Below are 19,497 nucleotides of genomic sequence, written 5' to 3' on the forward strand. Positions count from 1 at the left end.
CTCCTCTGTCATTATAACATGGCTACTATGACAGTTTTGCTAATATGTAGTTATCCAGCTATCTCCTTTAGGACAAAAGTCACTACAAATCAACTAATTATGAAATTCATCATTTCAATACAGCAATACAATAATCATAACCCTGCATAATAATTTAGATATTTTTGAGAATCAATGGGTGTGTTTGTTCTGTCAGATATGTAGTGCTAACAGGAGCATTTTACTCCAAGATACATAAAACACTGAAACATATCAAAAGATAATTTTTTAAAGTATATTGTGTTAGAACTGTGTTAGCATATTAAATGCTATTGATCTAGGTAATATAACCATGTCTAGTCTGTTTTGAGTAGGTCACCTTGAGGACTGATTTTTTTTTCAGATGGTATCCTGTGCAATTTTTTCCTCTTTTCTTTCTTTCTCAGACTCCTTTGTGTCACTCTCAGAAAAGGCTAGCTCTTTGTTTATAAGCACAGGGATATTGCTGGCAGGCGAGGAGGGATGTAAGTTATTTCACTGCTATATCTTACTTCCACAACTTGTCAAAAAGAACTTGCAGAGATACATAAAAGCAACTTATTTACAAAAGTGCCTGAGGAGGCTTTAGTGACGCCAATAGCAGAAGCGCCATGTTATTTTCACAGCAGGTATTGACACTTAAACCCATCATCAATATGCCAAACGCTTTTCAGATGGGGGTGATCAGACAAGAATAATATAAACAACCTTGCATAGCGTAAGTGTCATTTTTCGCATCCAATAATGTAGAAGTATCTGCATTCTTTTATCTCAAGATAAAAGAAAAGATCGTAAAATAGTGGGAAAACCATTTCAAACATTTTCAAACAGCGCTAAAATCTTCAGTGACTGTTTTCCCAAACTACTTCAAATGTTAGCTCAAGCATTTTCAGAGCAATGGCGATAAAGTTAGTGTTACAGGCTGCTGGATGTACAGATGTATTAATTATACTATGCACAGCAGATGCTAAATGTTTTTGCTTTGCTGCCTTTGGTGAAGTTCTTATAAACTCCACAGTGGATGCAGATTTTTAAAAAGCTTTTTAAAACTGTTAAAAATAAAAAGCTATCAAGCTTTATCACACCTAGTCTTAGAAGAAAAATTTCAGACATTTTTTTTATTTAAACCAACAAGGGTTTTTACTGTTCTCACACTATACATACAGTATTATTTTGCTTTCTATTTATAAATGTGCTTTCAAAGATTTGTCATGGGATGCTTGTCTGTATATGGAACAGCATGCAAGAGTGTTTATTCCTCAAGAATCTATTCCTTTGAGCAGGACCTGCACCAGAAACAGGAAGTCACTGGAGGTGTAGCCATGCAGGTATAATTTGCTCACGATACCGATGTTCTGTGAAAATTCTGGAAACAGTATTTTGTACATGATAAAATTGTGAAATAAAAGATATCAGAGAAATGTGCACTACACTAATACAGCCTCAATGCTACAGAAGCATGCACTACTGTCTCAGGCTGAAAAAGGACTAAGGAAAGATTTCTTAATCAGCTATTTAATGTCACTGAAGCAAAAGAACTTGAACAGTTGATGACCTTTAGTAGATAAATTTAGATAATAGTTTATTTTACCTCGGTTTCTGATATTTTGTCAACCTCATCCTTGACAAAACACCCACATTTTAGTACATTCCACTGTTACTGAAGGGATGAATTTGTTTGTTGTGTCAAGCAGAATATCTGTGAATATTGCCTTCCATTCTCTACTGATTCCATATCTATGTTACCTCAATGTACTGCTGGCTGTACTACTGCTGTAATTTTCCCTAAATTACAGACCTTTGTTTTGGACTCTACCTATACAATTTCACCCTTGATTCCTCTAGGTTCCATTCTTGTGTCTCAATACTCTTTCTGATTTAAAGTCAGATAGTTTCATATAGTTTCTCCTCCCCCTCTTCTATCTTTCCTGTCTGGAACACTGTTGTATCTCCAAGTGTTGCATTTGTCACCATCACTCTGTTAGCCATGTTTCAGCTACAAAAATTACATCACAACTGCCTGCTAATGCAGAAGCTTTCATTTTCTGCAATTTGTTCCTAATGCTCCTGACATTTACGTATAAATGTTAACTCAACAGGTCCTGTGACATTTTGTTTTTTCCTTGGCTTTTTTTATTCCAATACTTGTGTATCTCCGTTTCGGATTTTCTTTGATTTCTTCCCCCTTGCAGTTTAAACATTTTTGAATTTCTGTGTAGGTCCTTCTCTGTAGTTTGATGAAGAAGATCTTGAAACTCACTTACAGTAACATTCAATACTGCTTAACCACTAATCTGGACACAGAATAAAACTTTGTTGGAACTGATCTGGTAAGAGAAACAAGCCTTAATCAGTTACTTACACTGTTACATTTCTGTGAGATTGCAGTATTCTGCCTGTTCTTTACAATTCTTCACATAGGCTGCCTCTTGAAGGTCTAGGAAACAATATCACTGTCAAATTGTTGTGTTGATTAATAAGCCAAAATAAAGAATCAGTGATAAATCATCTACAGGTATGGGATATGGTAATACCAAATCAAATGTGATTAAAGACCTTAAGATTATTATTTTTTCATTAGCTAACATGAAACCTGAAATGTAATCAATCAATACAATAAAAAGTCATTTTTGGTGCCTAGATGTTCAGCAGAAGGTTTCAGGTTCTGGGTAACAACAAAAGTGAAATTTGAAACATTTTCCAGCTAAAACTGTCACCAAGCTACAGGAAATCATATGTCATGACTCATTTTAGACTTTTGTTCTTCCTTGATTTCTTTGGCTTTATGGAACACAGTATCCCTTTTACACCACAGAAATGTGCTTGACCAAGTTTATATAACCTTGAGAAAGACATATTCTTACGTGCTCTGGGATTATTATACTTTATATTACAAAATACTTTATTTTGAATAATGTCTGACTTACAAGCTTAAAAAATGCTTGTAGGCCTAAAGCCTAAAGCTTTGCTTAGTCTCTATTGGTTAAGTTCAGGAAACATTAAACACCTGGAAAGCCTACAGCAGACTGATGTGCTTGTAAGAGTGATAAAACTAGATCTTAAATCGTGACAGAAGTGTATAAAAGTTTACCTTTCCCAGGAATCCCATCTGACACAGTTCAGTAATTCACAGCATAAACGTGGCGAGGAAGGCTTGTCTGTCATTGGTGAAATGAGGTTTATAATGTATCTTTGGAGGATTACAAAGAGAGGTATTTACTAAGGAGGACAGTAATTCACAGAAAGGAGGGGAGACACCTGCCTGTTGAATTTTAATAAAGAAAAGCTGAAGCACTGGGCATTTTAAATGTAAAAGAAAGAGACAACTCCCACTCAACCTTTTTTATTTAAAACGGCATTTCACCAAGGAAAGTGTTCAGTCTACAAATGTCTTGATGAAGGACAATACGCCATCCCCATTTATAGATTATGATACAAAATGTAAGAAATTCAATTCCTGAATCCTGTATCTTCTTCTCTTTCAAGTGCCATTTTCTTTCTGCTTTGATCCTCAAAACAACTGTTCTGCATTTACATTATGCATTAGAACACTGGGACACTTATGTGCCAGGCTCAATTTATAAACCATCCATTACAAACAGAAAAATAAGGTTAGAAAATGTTCTTTCCTTTGATATTTTTAAAATTTGTATCTTTTTAAATTCAGACTTTGAAGGAACACAACTAGAAAATTGTTCTATTTTCCATCTTTTAATCTGCATTTTTAATCTCCAAACACATTTTCCTATCACAGTGGGAGACATGATTACAGTCGCTTTTCAGATAAGTGAAATTCTGCACATCTGCATTATAATTTATTTGCAGTTTCTATTAATTGAGTGATCTTCTCATGCTGAATACCAATTACACTGTGAATAGGTGATTTGATATGGAATACCTCTTCTGCAATACAATTTCTGTGGGACAATACTCCTCATGAAAACAAATTCTGAGTCTCAGGACAGATATGTGGGTGGATGTTGAAACATTTTAGTAAAACTAGTTTTACTGACCTACACACTTTATATGTGGAGTAAGTCATTCAGTCCAAATCAGTTGGTCTTCAGACGTGAATAAATCTGCTCTCTAAGTCATAAGTTACAAAGACAGCATAATGCACAGCTAAGGTGTACTGAAATGGGTGGCTTTGACATAAAGGTACCTGTAACAGCAGAATGATTCATCAGCTAAAATGAATATGGGAATTCTCCCAATCCCCTTGCATTTCCAATTACAGTACTTCTGACTCTATCCTCTAGGCTGGCTCTTGTAAGAATGGGATGTTGCTTTAATTGTGTTCTAATCCTACTTTGCCACTTAGACGTCATTGTCAATCCTTAAGTCCCAGCCTCATACAGCTTCCTACAGTAGGCCAAGCAGATGAAACCCAGCTGTGTGGGATCCAAAGACCCAGGCTGGAAATTTAGAAAATCAGCCATTGGATGCACTGCACTGTGATGGCTTGTTGTCTCATTGAAGAATGACCAGCATTACATCCTTACCCTTGTTATCATACACCATCTTTCATACTGTGAGTTCTGCTCTGCCTATACCAGACTGATTTCTGATCATGCAGCATGTGTAAGAATGTTGGAACATTAGAAAAATGCAAATGAGAGAAATCCATTCTACCTGTCTTGATCACTTGGGTCATCAACATCATGACTGAACAGCTCGTTCAAGTCATTCAGAATCCTTAGTATAATGCAATGCAATTTGTATTCGGTGAAACTGATTTTGGGTTCATTGCTGAGCGTGAAGCACTCAGCTGTGTTCACTTTGCAAGAATTTTTGGTAGTGCATATACTTTATTTGTGTTAAGTTCTTCTTTAATCTTCTTTGTTTGATTATGAGGAGTTTTAACCTGTCAGCATACAATATTCCTTCTTGAATCCTCAATATAGTATTTTGAACTCTGCAGTAGGTGATCCTTGAAATTAAAATAAATAACATATTACATGAGCTTGATTAGATAATTTGGTTTTCTCACTAATTAAATAATTTGGTTTGCCCATTTTTATCTGACAAAAGCTTCATGTGAATGCGTGCTCAATTATACTGGCATGTGGGGAAAAGTGTATAAATAAAGGTGCTCATTAATTAACAGAAAGTCATAGAAGGTTCTTGCTGTAAGCCAAGGGTCATCACAGAAATCATACAAGACTGGATCGCCACTCAAAAGGAAGAGCAAACCTGTCAGGATTGTTAAGTGAGAAGCCCTGCAAAATGAGACACAGCTGGTCTGAATGTGTAATTAGCACTCAGAGGAAGTGAAATTCCACATGAGGAAAAGGGGCTAGTGGGATGGGCTCTGTGTGGAATTGGCCTCTCCTCTGGACTAATTAAGAGACTTATAAGACCAGCTAGGAGGAAGGGTTTTAGTCTGTGTTTAGCCTCCATGTTGGAAGATAAGAGGAGTCAGTGCTGTTGTGTAGAAGTGCTGATCAGTAACAGATGGAGGTGGGTTAGGGATCCTCTAGGAAATGTCACTTATGTATGTACTGAGGGGTGTTGCTGGTGCTGGACAGATGGCTTTTGGGTTGATTGTTTGCCAGTCTTGATGGGGTGTCCTCCTGTTTTGTGAAGCTCGGCTAGCTGAGCCATGGCTGATGGGGAAGGTGTTTGCTTCCTGGTATTGCAGTGTGTTTGCCTTCTGCAGTCAGCAGGAGGAATGTCAGTGACCACTTCACTCTTATCACCATGTGGATGGTCTTGGAGTGTGCAGTGAGAGAAACCAGGTGCTGTCACTAATACAGGCTCTGATTTATAGAGCAACATTGCTGGCCAAAGAGATCCTGGTTGCTTTAGTGGAGTAAAGGTTTGTGAATAAATTAGATTCTGGACATTACATTCAATGTAATGGTCTTTCAAGATCAATAAATGGGTAACACGCACTGTGAGATGAATTCAAGTTCCTCATCTGAATTATCCAGTACCTGTTGATCCAGGTGAAGTTGGGTGTTACACCTTTTATTGATTGACATAAAATATGGGTGGTGTGACAATGGGGAAAATCTTAACTAGGAGTCAAACCATGTGAGAAGCTACTGAGAAGATGACCATGTTTGATTTTAAGATCCTGGAGAGCATTTGAAAGACAAGGACATAAGAAGTCTGGTGTTGATGGAGCCTGTTTTTGCAACAACCTTTAACTTCTCCTCCTGCCCCATCCCTGTGTGGGAAGTTAACAGCTGCTCAATAGCAAAAGCTGGTTTAGGAAGGAGCTTGCTAAGAGTGATTTCAAGGCCAAATTTAAGTCTGGAAGTACAAGAACTAAAACCTACTCACAAATAACCGCACAAGACATGATGTGGAATAAGTGAGTAAGCACCTCATAAGAACCCTTTCAGATGAGGGTGGCTGTTCCGATGGCCTCAACATGTTTGAGACTCTCATCCCTTTTGGTAAAGTGCCCCCTTTTTGTTTTTACATGCACTGCCCTGTAGTTTTCACTTCTGGAGGGGGAAAACCTGCACAAAATTGAGCAATGATTGCACTACATCCCACAAGGATACTTATTTTGGTTTAAAGCCTTATTGTATAAGGCTTCCTAGCATGCGGTGTAGCTTTGTCAAAAGGATTAGCTGTCAACTTGCTTGTATTTCAGAGGCAGTATGAACAGCTAGTGCTTTTCTCACAGTCTAGTTAATCTCGGATCAGCTGCCTTCCCTATGCGGCTTCAGGAGCTGCACACTAATAGCCAATCATATTAGAATGGGAACCTTTTTTCTAAGAGTCAGGCTGAATGAAAATTGGAGTAAAGGAGCTCATAATTGAGGAAAAAGAGCAAGGGATCTTGGCCTGGTCCTAGTGATACCATTGGCTCATTTACTTAGTCTACCTACTCATTATGATTGAACTAATTTGCTTCTTTGAAGCTTTTAAATTTTAAGTTAACTTGCTCAATATACTGTAAATACCGATTTACTGTACAGGTAAATCCCTTTTCAGGTCTGAACCTGAGTGTCTCATTAAAATGTAATAGGTAAGCTCTGAGCTGGAAGACAAAGCAGCATAAAAGGAGGTATCGGGGAGCAGAATCACAAGCCCTCTAGACCAGGAATGTGGCTTGGCATCACTGCACGGCACAAGACCTGCCGCTGCTTTCAGTGCATGAAACTATTTGGCAGGAAGGCTTATGCTTTGGATCCTGTGCTGCCTTCCTGCAGCAGCTGGGTTCAACAGACCATTAGCAGTGCTGTTTAGCCTCCCCCTTGTGCTTTACTTAGCCAAATGTCATAGATGAAACATGAGGAGCTCAAGTCCCACAAGTCAGGCCAGCATTGTTGCTGAGGATTTGACATTGGTGGCAGGTGTGGCCTGTAAACATTTTATAAATAAACCTTGCTTAGCTACTGCTTTTGTCCTGTTGTTTTTTGTTTCCAGAATATAGAAACAGTTCTGAAGTAATTTCTTTGCTATGGTTGATTAGCAGAAAGTGCGCGAGCATGACAATCTGGATTTTTTTTTTTGGTCGGTTACTTTCGAAGGTGATTTAAACTAGAAGGCAGCATTGGACTGGGGGAATAAGTTTTGATCTGACTAAGGCATAGAAGTGCTCCTTTGTGGATTGGTGTAGGAGAGCTAGGCTTAAAAACCCAGTTTTGGTAGAGATGAAAAAATTGTAAAGGAAATCTTAATTGCAGTTAAGACAACCTGTCAAAGGCCGGGCAGTTGGAGGGCTCATGCTACCACTACCAAAGAACTTGAGCTTAGTCATCATTCTAATTCTCATTGAGAGCAGCACGTCCAGTTCGATTATTCATTGCACTCTATGTGAGCAATTTTGGGATCAATAGTACTGGAAGCAAACTGCTTCACTATTGTATACTGTAACAGACATTGGAAGGTGGGTGGTGGATGTATACTCTACCTGCAATATTAACAAGCTTCAGCCGAAGTATTCAGGGTAGCAACTGGAAGCCACTCCATTACTTCAGCATTTAGTAAGTAGAAGTATAGTTTTTTTCCCTCACCATAATTTACCCTCTGTAAATGGGGGGGGATATGGAGTGCATATTGAGCACAGCCAGTCTTAACCTGGGCAGTGTCATTTGCCAATTCTAGCCAGGATTCCGCAAGCATAAGGGTCCACTTGGCCAGATGTTATTGAATGTCATGTGACTTTCATTGTGCTTTCCTCTGCTTGCCAAGTAAGAGCAATCCCTGGAGCTTCTGAGACTCTGGGAACTGTCCTCAGGGAGGTGTTGCTCCTGCAGTTGGTGCTGTCCTGCCTCTGTGGATCTCCAGCAAGACGAATGATGAAAAGCTCAGCCCCCCCCACACACACACATCCTCCTAACATCTTGACGTGTATGTGGGGTGATCGGCAGTTGGGATTGTCAAAATAATGGATGCCTTATTTTATTTTTAGGGAAGGACTGGCATTAATAGATTTGGAGCTGTATGTGTTTTCAGTATTTGCGGATTTTGCATGCACTTTTTTCATGCTTAACTCATGATGCAAAAAAATGTTAAAAGGTATGAAATCGGTGTTTTCAGGAGTTAAAGCTCTTGAATGAAACGGAAGACAGGATGACATTTACGATGCTACTGTGACACCTTTCCTGACTATGCAGTTTTCTTTCCATGTCCCTAAAAGTCTTTGTCTCAAGTTGTAGAGTGATTGATTCCCCAGAATACACTGTTATTGGTTTATACGATGACGGGTGTCAGCGCCAGCTCTTGTGATAGTCATGTGATGCCACGCAAGTGGTGGCATCTCCAGCTACAACCAGATAGAGGCAGCTTTATCTTGCATCCTGCTAGAAGTCTACTCCTTGGAGCAGCCAGCAACTGAAAGTACTATCCAGGCTTCCTTGAGAAGCTCCTGTTTTTATTCTCTTCAGCCCTTTGAGCAGTACCATTTCACCAGAAATAGTGCTGTTAATATTTTCTGACATCTTGTCCATTTTATTTTTCAAACTTTTTTCTGCTCTTAATATTTATCCATCATTTCATTCGCAATTTGTGGTGTTAAATATTTTAGGGGATGGCTGTAGTATATTTTTGGTTATGTATTCTCAAATCTGTATTTAATGCTTTCCATAACTGACAAACACTGGTTTCTGAAATAGAAGACAATTTGTTTCCTTCACTTTATCCCAAATATGCTATTGGTCTTGCTTGTTTTTCTGCATATGATTTATGCATCCTACCTCTTTCATGCTGTCTTATTGCCAGGACTGAGGTTTTATTACTTATTAGAATCACAAGTGAGTATCTTGACTCTTCAGTGTCACATGACAGACTGCTGACCTCATTCATAAGAAAATAAGAAAGGGGATCAATGCAAGAGGCTGCTCAATCCATCTTGCTCATTTCTGCTCATATATTCCAGTGCAGGAACAGGCTGGAGATACAGCTGTCATTGCAATGAGTAATGCAAATAGCATGAGGCCTGTGCACATGCATATGAGTTGGCCTGTAGTTATGTTACATTAATCTTCACTGCTTTAGAGTTAATGTAGTACACAGTTGTGCTTTTGTTCAATGGTATAGCCTAATTCTCTAATATTGCTTCACACAGTGTTATGAATATTGATTTCTGTGAAATTTGAAGCCCATGACTGCCAGAATTTTTTAAAAGACTAGTGAACTAGGCAGCTGCCTCAATGTACCTTCTGAATTGTCCTTCGGTGTCAGAAATCTCCTGTCTGCAAAGGTCATGATGACAGGAGTGCAGGAAATTAAGGAAGGCAGTGCCTTATCCCTCAGCACTGTTTTCTTCTTGACAAAAACTGAAATCACATCAGAGGTGGCAGTCTGGTGTGTCTGGTGGAAAGTGCTCTCGAAAGCCCTCTCACTGTTTGGTGCAGCTCATCAGTCACACTTGCAACAGGCCCAAAGATGCATTGTAGTAAGTGAAGCTCAACAGCTTGTTGCTGGTACAGCCTTTTTCCATTTACTTTGTCTCAAATTGAATAAACCCCAAATTCATAAGCGCTAAAAGCAGAGAAACCCTCAAGTTAGCACTGGAGCTTAGTTCAATAAACCAAAGTAAATATTTAAAATGTAGATGTTTTTTAAACTAAGACACGTGCCTCACGTGAAACATGTTTCAAACATTATTTGGCAACTGTAATAGATGTAGAAATACTGCATGAAAGCCTACATCTGCATAGCTCCAGTCTTCCCACAATGAACACTGTTTGTCTAATTCCTGCACATAAACCATAGCAGGAAGGCTGGAAACATTCAAATAAAACTTTAGCTAGTGGCATTTCTGAATTGACAAGACCAATTAATACATTTAAATGTTTTATTGCACTTCTAGATGAGGAACGTGATTTCCTTTACAATTTGATGGCACGTTTCTTATTAAAGATGGCTTATGGAGTAGTCATTTTCTTAGAATAAGCTAGAGAAACTTCAAAAACATTTGCCTCTCTGTAAAGAAGACCTGCTGTTCAGTTTGAAGCCTTTCTGCCAAGATCTCTTTTCCTCTATTGTCTGTTCAGCTGCCAATGAAGTGTGGTGCTGTGAGTCTAACTGGGCTGTAACAGAGGGGAGTCTATATTTACTGCCTTGGGAAGGACACCATTGTGTGAGCCACATTCTCAGGCTGAAGGGCACAGTGTGTCATCAGCTGGGAGAACTAACCAGCTCTGTCCTCTCTTTTGCTCCTCAAGGTGCTCAAATCCCCTGTGTGTTGGAAGAGTCGTTTCTCTGCGACTGGCTTGTTGCAGCAACATCCTTGAGTGATTTGCCTAATTATTAGGTAAGGTTTTGTTTCAGAAAAATGGGGTTTGTCAAACGGGTGTCACCAGTGGGGGCAGATAGTGAAATGAAAAAAATCTAGATGAAATATAGAATTGAGAAGCTACCTGTCCCCAAATATCAGTTTTTTGTTACTGTTACTGTACGTCTTTGTGTTATTTGTTTGCTAGTATGTTTATTAAACTGGGATCCACCTTGAATTGTTCAAGAGCTTCATGTAATTTATTTGGGTGTTATCTATTTTTAGTGATGTATCTTTGTGTTCTTGAATGTAGAGCAATCTATTTTTCTTGCCTATATGTAATATGTACAGTTTCAAATGTACATAGTGGCTTATTTCTCAGTGATACCTCTTATTATTGTTTTAGCTAGTGGTAGTTTTTTTTTTACTTTGTACCATAAACTTGTTAGTTTTTTTTTTTTACCTTTTGTACTTGTAAATAAGACCCAATAGTTGTGACTGAAGGTGAAAATACTGAATATACATTTTTAGGATTAAACTATTTTTTTGGTTTAAATTAGTTCGGAGTTGACAGAAATAGATACTGAACTTACACTGTCTTAATGGAATTGCATTAATTTAATTTATTCCCTTTGGGTTCTCAGTTATCTGCAGGGAGCACAGATATGAGACATTAAATGTAACTGGATTAGATGGACTCATCCATCAAAGTTATCCTTCAAGGAGTGAAGCTTTCTGTAAAGCTACATAAGACTACAGGTCGAAATGTCTCATTATCTGATTTAAGATGATATTTCCCAAAAGCTTGTTAAAGAAGGTTTAAAATAAATTCAGAAAAGGTTTCATTCTACTGTACTGCCCTCTTGAGAATCTATTACGAAATTAAAGGGATATCATTAACAACATACTGTAGTCTGACATTGTTCATTTTAGTCCAATTAAACTTCACAACAAGTCATTGCAATAATCTAAGAGCGAGAGCTTTTGAATAATAGACCTGAACTGATTAGCTGCTAGGTCAATGGCCCACAAAGAATTATAGCCATATTTAATTTAATGGGTCTTTAAATTGTTAAATATATTTAATGCTCCTCTTTATTTTTCGATTTGCATTAATATTTTATGCTATGTTCGGCGTAAATAAGGCATATAAATGTCTTTCTTTATTTCCATTTCAAGAGTTGCCTCAGAATGGCAACAAAGACGCTGATACATCACACACAGGAGGAGCAGAGTGATCAGATGTTTCACGGCCTCCAAACATCCTCCACAACCACCAAGAAAAAATTCAAGTCGAGGTAATTAAGCCTGTCCATCTAAGTGGAGTCTTTTTTTTTTATTTGAACATTCCACGGTCCTTTATGAGGGAGAAGCACATAATGTTAAGATTAACATAATGTTCCTGCTCTCTTCACCAAAAACATTTCTGAATCCTAGCCACTTCCAATCAAGAAATAAGTCGGCACTAAATACTGTTAGGCCCCTACTGAGACAGCCAGGTGTCTGGATTTGACCTGTTACAGTATGTCTGAATGGTTTACAAGTCCGTGAGGCAGCAATGAAAAAGCTATCAAGTCCAGTTTTAAGATTATTAATTAGTACAGAAATCATGACAGGGCAAGGCCAGGCTAATATATTGATACAATCTGCGCGATAGTGTGGGGTAACCAGCTGAATAGGTTAACTATCAGGAGGAGCCTGGAGGTGGGGTGTGTATTAGAAAAAAAGTGAACTAAAGTGAGGTGTTGCTGAGCTGAGTGGATAAAGCAAACTCACAGTTAATAGCTCCCACATTCATTAAAAATACAAGGTTCTGAATGTTTCCATGCCCTCATTGTGAATATTTCAGCATGCAAAGAAGGCAAGAAAATGATTTGACTTTGGCCTAGGCTAATTAAGGAAAACATTTCAGTTTAGTCTGTGGAGGAGGTAGTGGCCCTATCATATCTATGACAGGAACAGATGTCAGTGGTGAAAACAAACTTTTGAAGCAGAGAAAAAAGGCATTCCTTAAGAATTCTGAATTACCATATGTCCAACCTGATAACAGATCATTCCAAACAAGGTACTCAATATTTCTCATTTTGTGGGAGAACTCTGTAGCTTGCATCCAAAACAAACCTACTGTGAAGTCCTTGGTTCAAAATGTGTACTGTAGGAAACTTATTGGGTGACAATTTGTTTAATCCACACCTAAATACTGACATTCCGCAGAATAATGCTTTGATGGCTCTGTGGCAACATTGCTTCGTTCTTTGTCAGATTTTTACAGCTGTCATTTTACAAAATTTTAAATTCATAGTGACTTTTGTTCCTACTGAATTTTAGCCTGAGCTCATGCTGAAATAATTATGCAAATATAACAGCAATGAAATACTGCCTTTAGGTCTCTTGACGGAAGCTTTCACCTGGAGAAAGACTATATCTGGCAAGAGGGATTGAGTGCAGGAAGAAGAGGGTCTGTTTTTGAGATGTGTATAATAGGACTAAGAAATGTTTGTTCGATATTTAAAGTCAATGGTCGTTTGCAGAGAGCTGTTATTTCCTCAAAACTCAGGTGCCAAGAAAATTCAATTAACTAATATTATTCATACAATCAAACCACTTTAGTGTCACTGCAGCAAGCATTAAATTGAAAACAAATTAAATAATCAATAGCAGCTTAAGTTACTGCTACACTGTTATTATCAATCACGTTCATCAGCACATACAGTATGACTGGTTTCCAACGTACTACGTCTGCTCACTGATTCTGCATATTTTCTGTATTTTGATGACTATCAGGTATGGTACCTTGTCACATAGATGAAAATGAGGTTTAGATATGTTAGGATATTTACAGTATGATGATACAGAAAATGCAGTTTTTGAGTTCCTGTCACAATACTCCAATATGCTCATCTAACAAGCAATGAGTCGTCAAAGGTGATGCAGGATAAATGAAGACAGCATGCTGGACAAGAGCAAAAGGAACATTTTGAAACAACAGCTGCAGTTTCATCTGTATTCTGACTGAATATCAGAGGAAGAACATCTGAATATTTTAGATAGATGGTAATACCATAACTGCTAGTGAGTAACACCATAAGGGTTTACATACAGTATGCACAAGATAGGGGGGCATGGTGGTGCAGTGGCTAGCATTGATGCCTCACAGTGCTGGTGCCCTGATTCCAACTCTGGACATGGAGTGCTATCTGTGTGGAGTTTGCATGTTCTCCCCATGTTTGCAACCCCAGTCTAAAGGCATACTGGTAGGTTAATTGGCTTCTGAGAAAACTGTCCCTGGTGAGAATGTGTGCATGGTTGTTTGTGTGTGCCCTGTGATGGACAGGACACCAGTCAAGGGTGTATTCCCCCATGACCCTGAATTGGATGATGTACTGTACAATACATCAGTTACTCCTTGCCAGAAATAACTCATTTGGAGGGCTGTTAGTTGTCTCCTGTTAAAATGAACCATGCTCATATCCCCAGTTTTGCTCGGTCTCATTGAACAGAACTGAAAAGAGTTTCACCTTATTTGTGCTTTATTTCAAAGTATTTAGAGATGGACAGGCTGAGGAATCCCTCTGGCCTTGCAACACAGTAGCCCAAAAGCTTCTCAAGGCCTGGATTGAAGTGTTACATTCATTACATATAATGACATCATGATTTCAGCTCAGTACGAGACAGTTTATGATGCTGTGAAGACAGAGTGAGGTCCCTCCAGGAACTGGACTTGACAGATGGTCAGTAACATGGATGGCCAGTCACGGCCCAGGAGGACTGCAGTCTAGCAAGTTTCACACGTCTCATTTTAAACAAGAAATCAAATCCAGCCATTAATTGGCCAAAAACCTGGAAAGTCTTATTCGGACCTGTCTCCTGCTTAGATTATCAATTCTTCCTGTGTTTGAAAACAAAAAGGTACGATTCAGGTATGGGTTACTCCAGTCTTCAAAGTCCACAGAAGCCTCCGATTCTTGTTCTTGTGAATGTTACTTACTGTATTAATTACTGTGTTGATTAATTGTTTGAATAAAAATCTTATCAGTTTTAGTCTGAATCAAATGCCTACTGCGAAAAACAGCAGGAATCCCAGCCTCTGAGGACCCATTCATTTCAGAGCGTAACCTGTAAAAACTGCCCGTGTTTTCCAGACCATCATAGGCCAGCTCTCGTCAGTGCATCAGAAAGATAAAATAGGGAAAAAAATGAAGCGTTCATCATAATTCACACTGCTTGGTGCTTCAGCCCATAAAAAACTTAATGAAAACTGGCAGTTTTATTCAGATACCTTGCTGATGGCATAAATAATTAAACAGCATGGAAATAAATGTCTACAGTGTGTTAGCCCTTGGAATGAAGAAAAGGGTGAAACATTTAATTGCTGGTATTGTCTTATGTTAACCTACCATTGCTTCAAGAGTATACGTTTTATTTTTTTTATTATTTTAGTTTTATCATTTAGCAAAATACATTTATTCGAAGTTTCAGATTATGTTAACTTAAAAGAATGTTTAAACTACAAATCAGGATTTAAACAATACAGACTATGGGGTGGGGGGGACAATGAATTATAATGACAGTCCTTTTTGTGGTTACCCATGAAAGCACTGGAGGGTCCTGTTTAAAGCAATTGTTTGGCATTGACGCCCCATTTTTTCAGAAGGCTTATGAGCATGTCTTCTCTGACAGGGCGTGATTTTTGTGATGTCTCAAGATCAGTGGAAAAAAGTTAAGGAAGGGAGAAAGGTTGGTTCCATGCACCTGAAAAAAGGCTCCACGGCCTAAACGTTGTTTCTTCTCTTTTCAGCATGGAACAAACCTTTACTTGTTCCTTAATAACACTTAAGACTTTCCATGTTTTTATAGATTTTCTCTGTGTAAGTTGTAACCCCTGAGTTACAGTGTTAGTCAGTCTTTTAAAGGAATTTAGGGGGACCAGGCTAAGCTTGTTAGCACCAGGATGCCGGGCGAATGTGACGCGCCATTATGTAAGGTCAAACAGATAAGCATGTGAAAGGAGAGGGCAATTGGTATTCAGGAGAAAAATGCCTGCCAGTACTGCTGCATGATAATTACTACAATCCCTGACCAAAATGAATCCTTGCAGAGAGCAAAGACAAAACTAGCAAAGGCTGCAGGAGGCTGTGAATTTTTTGTGTTGTCCCATACAGCGTAAGCAATCCTGTTCTTTACATTCGCAATGGCAAAAATGGGAAAATATAGCTTCATTTGTGTTTTCGGGAAAATCTATAGTTTTACCAATGGGGTTTTTACTACGAGGTGTGTACTTTACATCTTCATAAACACCTGCAATCCTAACCCTAAATCAATAGCATGAATATCAAATTCTTATGATAAGAGTTTGTAATCTGACAGAGTGTTCCCAACAGGTTTTTATTCTGTTACACTAAAGGTTAAGATATAGGTCAGCTTTTTTGGAGTTTACTGCTAATGTGAAAAGGATTTTCATAATGGCTTCTGTATAAGTTGATACTATACGATAGCTGATAACACTTGCTTTTGCATAAGTTGTAAAGTACAAGGACGATAACAAAGGCAGAGTATTACAAATTAGTTGATTAACACGTTTATATAGGATTAAGACATTAGGAATCTAGACATTTACTACAGAGTATTAATACTATAGTTTAAACCTCCCCATTATATTTTTTACTAAATTTTGCTTTTATTGTAGTATAAACATCAATTCATTTTCTAACCGTTTTATCCAGTATAGTGTTGCTGAGAAGCCAGAGCCTAACATGGCAAGCAACAAACACAAGAGCTGTACAAACACTCCTGTGCTATCTCAACTCTCTACAGCTGATATTTTCTGACTCTCTCCTTGAACAGCCCCTGGCCTACTGTATGCACATGACTGCTGACTTCTGACTCCTGCTGCCCCTGTCGAATGATCTGTTATGCACAGGACCAATCAGATTAACTTTTTCCTGTCTGTGAAATTCCATTCCACAGGAGGTAGATCTGTCAATTGAGGCAGGTGTCTCCAATTTAGTCCCCAGCAGGAGGCTGCAACCAAGCCTAAGATCATGCTATAAGAGGCACCAAATAAATCCTAGAAAGGCCTTGTGAACACAAAGAGGATATTACTGGGGGCAGCCAGGTCAGCGTGTGATAAAAAGTGAGGCTCAATGGGAGTGGTTTGGAAGATTGGAATTGGTAGCAATATTCCTCATCAGCTAAGTGTTTCTGTTTCTGTCATCATCATAGGATGTAGTCAAAAACTAATATGTGAGATAGCATTCTGTATGTTTGGCATTAGTACTTTTTTGTCTTGTGTGAATAATTGTCCCATCCTGAACTGTGCAAAGTTAGAGCTCAGTAAGGGTTAGGTTTTCTTTTGTTTCTCCTGTAAAAACCTTATTTGTTCTTAGGAGCTCAACACAATCATGAACTCAAGCTTCAGCCTGGGCGTTTGTATAGCTGTGGTGTCAAATGTGTTAATGTCCTGCAGTCCTGCCTGTAGAGAATATCTTCCACACATTAATTGCCTTCTGCTCTTAAACAGCTGGAGGTAGTTCACTAAACAGCTCAATTAAATAACTCAGTAGGAATCAAAAACAGAAGATACAGTGAGCCTCATGTTACAAGTTCTTACAACTGACTGAAGATTTATATACTATATAGCTATAGTGCCTTCAACAAATTGCAATGTAACAGTGTTATTTGCAAAGAACAGAGCTATCTTTGATACAGTATATACATGTTTGAGCAGCACCTTAATTTCCTATTTCAAAAAAGGACATGGTCCAGGGTAGGGGAAAAAAACACAAAAACTGGGTGGAGATTACGCAAATAAAAGTCCAATCCATCAGAAAGGTGCATGTTCCTGGTAATGTCTGTGGCCATCCAGCTTAACCCCTGTAAACCCCACATGGAATGTGACCCAGTCCAGACCGAAACCCAGGACCCAAGAGCTGGGATGTGGAAATACTAAATGAGATGTGACCATGACACTCTGAACATGCCCCTGGTCATAAAATAAAATGTGTTAAAAACATGAGTGCTTGGAGAAGGCCCAATTTCTCCAGGAAAAAAACACCAAGAAATGTTTTTGAAGTGTTTTGCATTCTACACAGATCTGATGTCAATTCACCACTCTTGTTCTGTACCCATTGTAGTTACTGCTTCTACGGTATCTTTACAGCCACCACTACCCTTCAAGCCTATTTATATGCACAACCATTCATGAAGTGGACCATAGAAAATCCATAAATCAAGTGTAAAATGCAATGTAGATATTTTGTCATTTCATGATCTCCCAATGGCCCATTAGCCTCCAGATTCCTTGTGCTGTTGTTCAAAACCCTGTGACTGAAGCTAGTGACCAGTTAATGGGGTCATGGGCCAAGTAAACTGAGCTGTTGAACCACATCTTAGACCCAGTTTTTCAGTGAAAAGTTTAGCTCCAGAATCATCTCAAAGACAAACGACAGAAAACATCATTGACATGGAGTAGTACAAAGAGCTCTATACCCACAGCAGGCCTTGCAACAAAGATCTGGTCTTGAAAGACATTTCATCTGCCGTCAGTGCACAGCCTGCATTTTGTAGTTAATAAACTACAGTACTGTATGTGACAGCATTAAATTGGAATTAAGATCGCATTTCATTAATTAAACAAGAAAGCATGTTGTAGAATTGCCAGATATGTCTTTGGTTACTTTGTTTTATCAGAGTCTCTGCGATGTTGTTGACGACAAAGAAATGGTGCCGAAGTTCAGAGTTTGTGTTATTTGATCACTAGGCAGTGGGACAGAAGAGGCTTCCGAAAAATAGAATGGATCGCCAGCTGTGAACACAACACACGTGTCATAAGACAGTATAGCTTCAACTTTATTCCTGTCGCAGAGACCAAACGGAAAACTGTCTGCTGGTAATTCATGATAAACTTGGTTTTTGCCGCTTTTGATCTTGCCATCTGGCTCTGCCGAGTTCCTTACTGTAGGTTTTTCGGCCAGGAATCTTTCTCCACTATAATGTGGTTCCAATTGCTGCGCAGGTGTGCTGCCATTTTGAGGCCAATTTATTGATGGGTACTGTAGCGTCTTGCTCTGTTTTCTTCCCTCTGTGTCTAGACCCCGCCATTGCAGTTCTTTCCGTTGCAAAATGCACTGCTTAGTGTGCCACTGCTTGCTGACAGTTTTCAGTTGATTATCCTATACATGTGGTCAGGTGTTGTTCATATGGATACTCTTTCTGCACAGCAATTCTTGTAATACTGTATATGAGACCCAGTGAGACTTCAGGATGATGATTTAAAACCTCTTCTTGAAATCGACATGTTCTGCTGCTATCTCAGTAACATAAGCCTGTCTCTGCAACACTGTGTGACAAATACCATAGATCTTACTGGAACCCACCAATCATTCTGTGAGCTGCCTTTTCCTTTTCCATATTGCCCTGCATAGTCATTGGGCTCCCAACTTCCTATTGCCTTTGCATATTGCTTGCATGATAGAAAAACATGTCTGACATTTATTTAGAATTATTAGTATTTATTAATAGTATTATTATTTGTAACATGTCATTTATGGAGCTATTCACAATACACCTAAAACAGTCATGCAATGAAATGTTGTCAAAGATTAGTTTTTCATACTTGTTCTATAATAGGTTCTGTAAATCCAAACATAAACCCCTTTTGTGGTCATGATCATGTGTGCAGATTGCTTTTCCTCAGAGCTCAGTAGAACAGAAAAAAAGCAGAAGAGAGGCTGCTCCCATGGAGTTCAGCAGTTTTGTAAAAAATTAATTTCTTACATCTGTACTGCTTTAGTTGTATT

At 38.6% G+C, this 19,497-nt stretch overlaps 1 protein-coding gene across 1 annotated transcript in view; it reads left to right on the forward strand.

Annotated features, from left to right (window-relative positions):
* Positions 1–10,538: 10,538 nt before the first annotated feature.
* Positions 10,539–19,497, forward strand: part of myom3 (myomesin 3) — a 95,451-nt gene continuing 86,492 nt past the window's right edge. Inside the window, exons 1-2 of the mRNA XM_088603119.1 lie at positions 10,539–10,738; positions 11,879–11,997. Of these exons, the coding sequence (XP_088459245.1) occupies positions 11,891–11,997 (107 nt within the window). The 5' untranslated portion in view covers positions 10,539–10,738; positions 11,879–11,890. The remainder of the gene's footprint in view (positions 10,739–11,878; positions 11,998–19,497) is intronic.

This window comes from Lepisosteus platostomus, chromosome 13, assembly GCF_059453375.1.
Source record: "Lepisosteus platostomus isolate fLepPlt1 chromosome 13, fLepPlt1.hap1, whole genome shotgun sequence".
Lineage (NCBI taxonomy): Eukaryota > Metazoa > Chordata > Actinopteri > Semionotiformes > Lepisosteidae > Lepisosteus > Lepisosteus platostomus.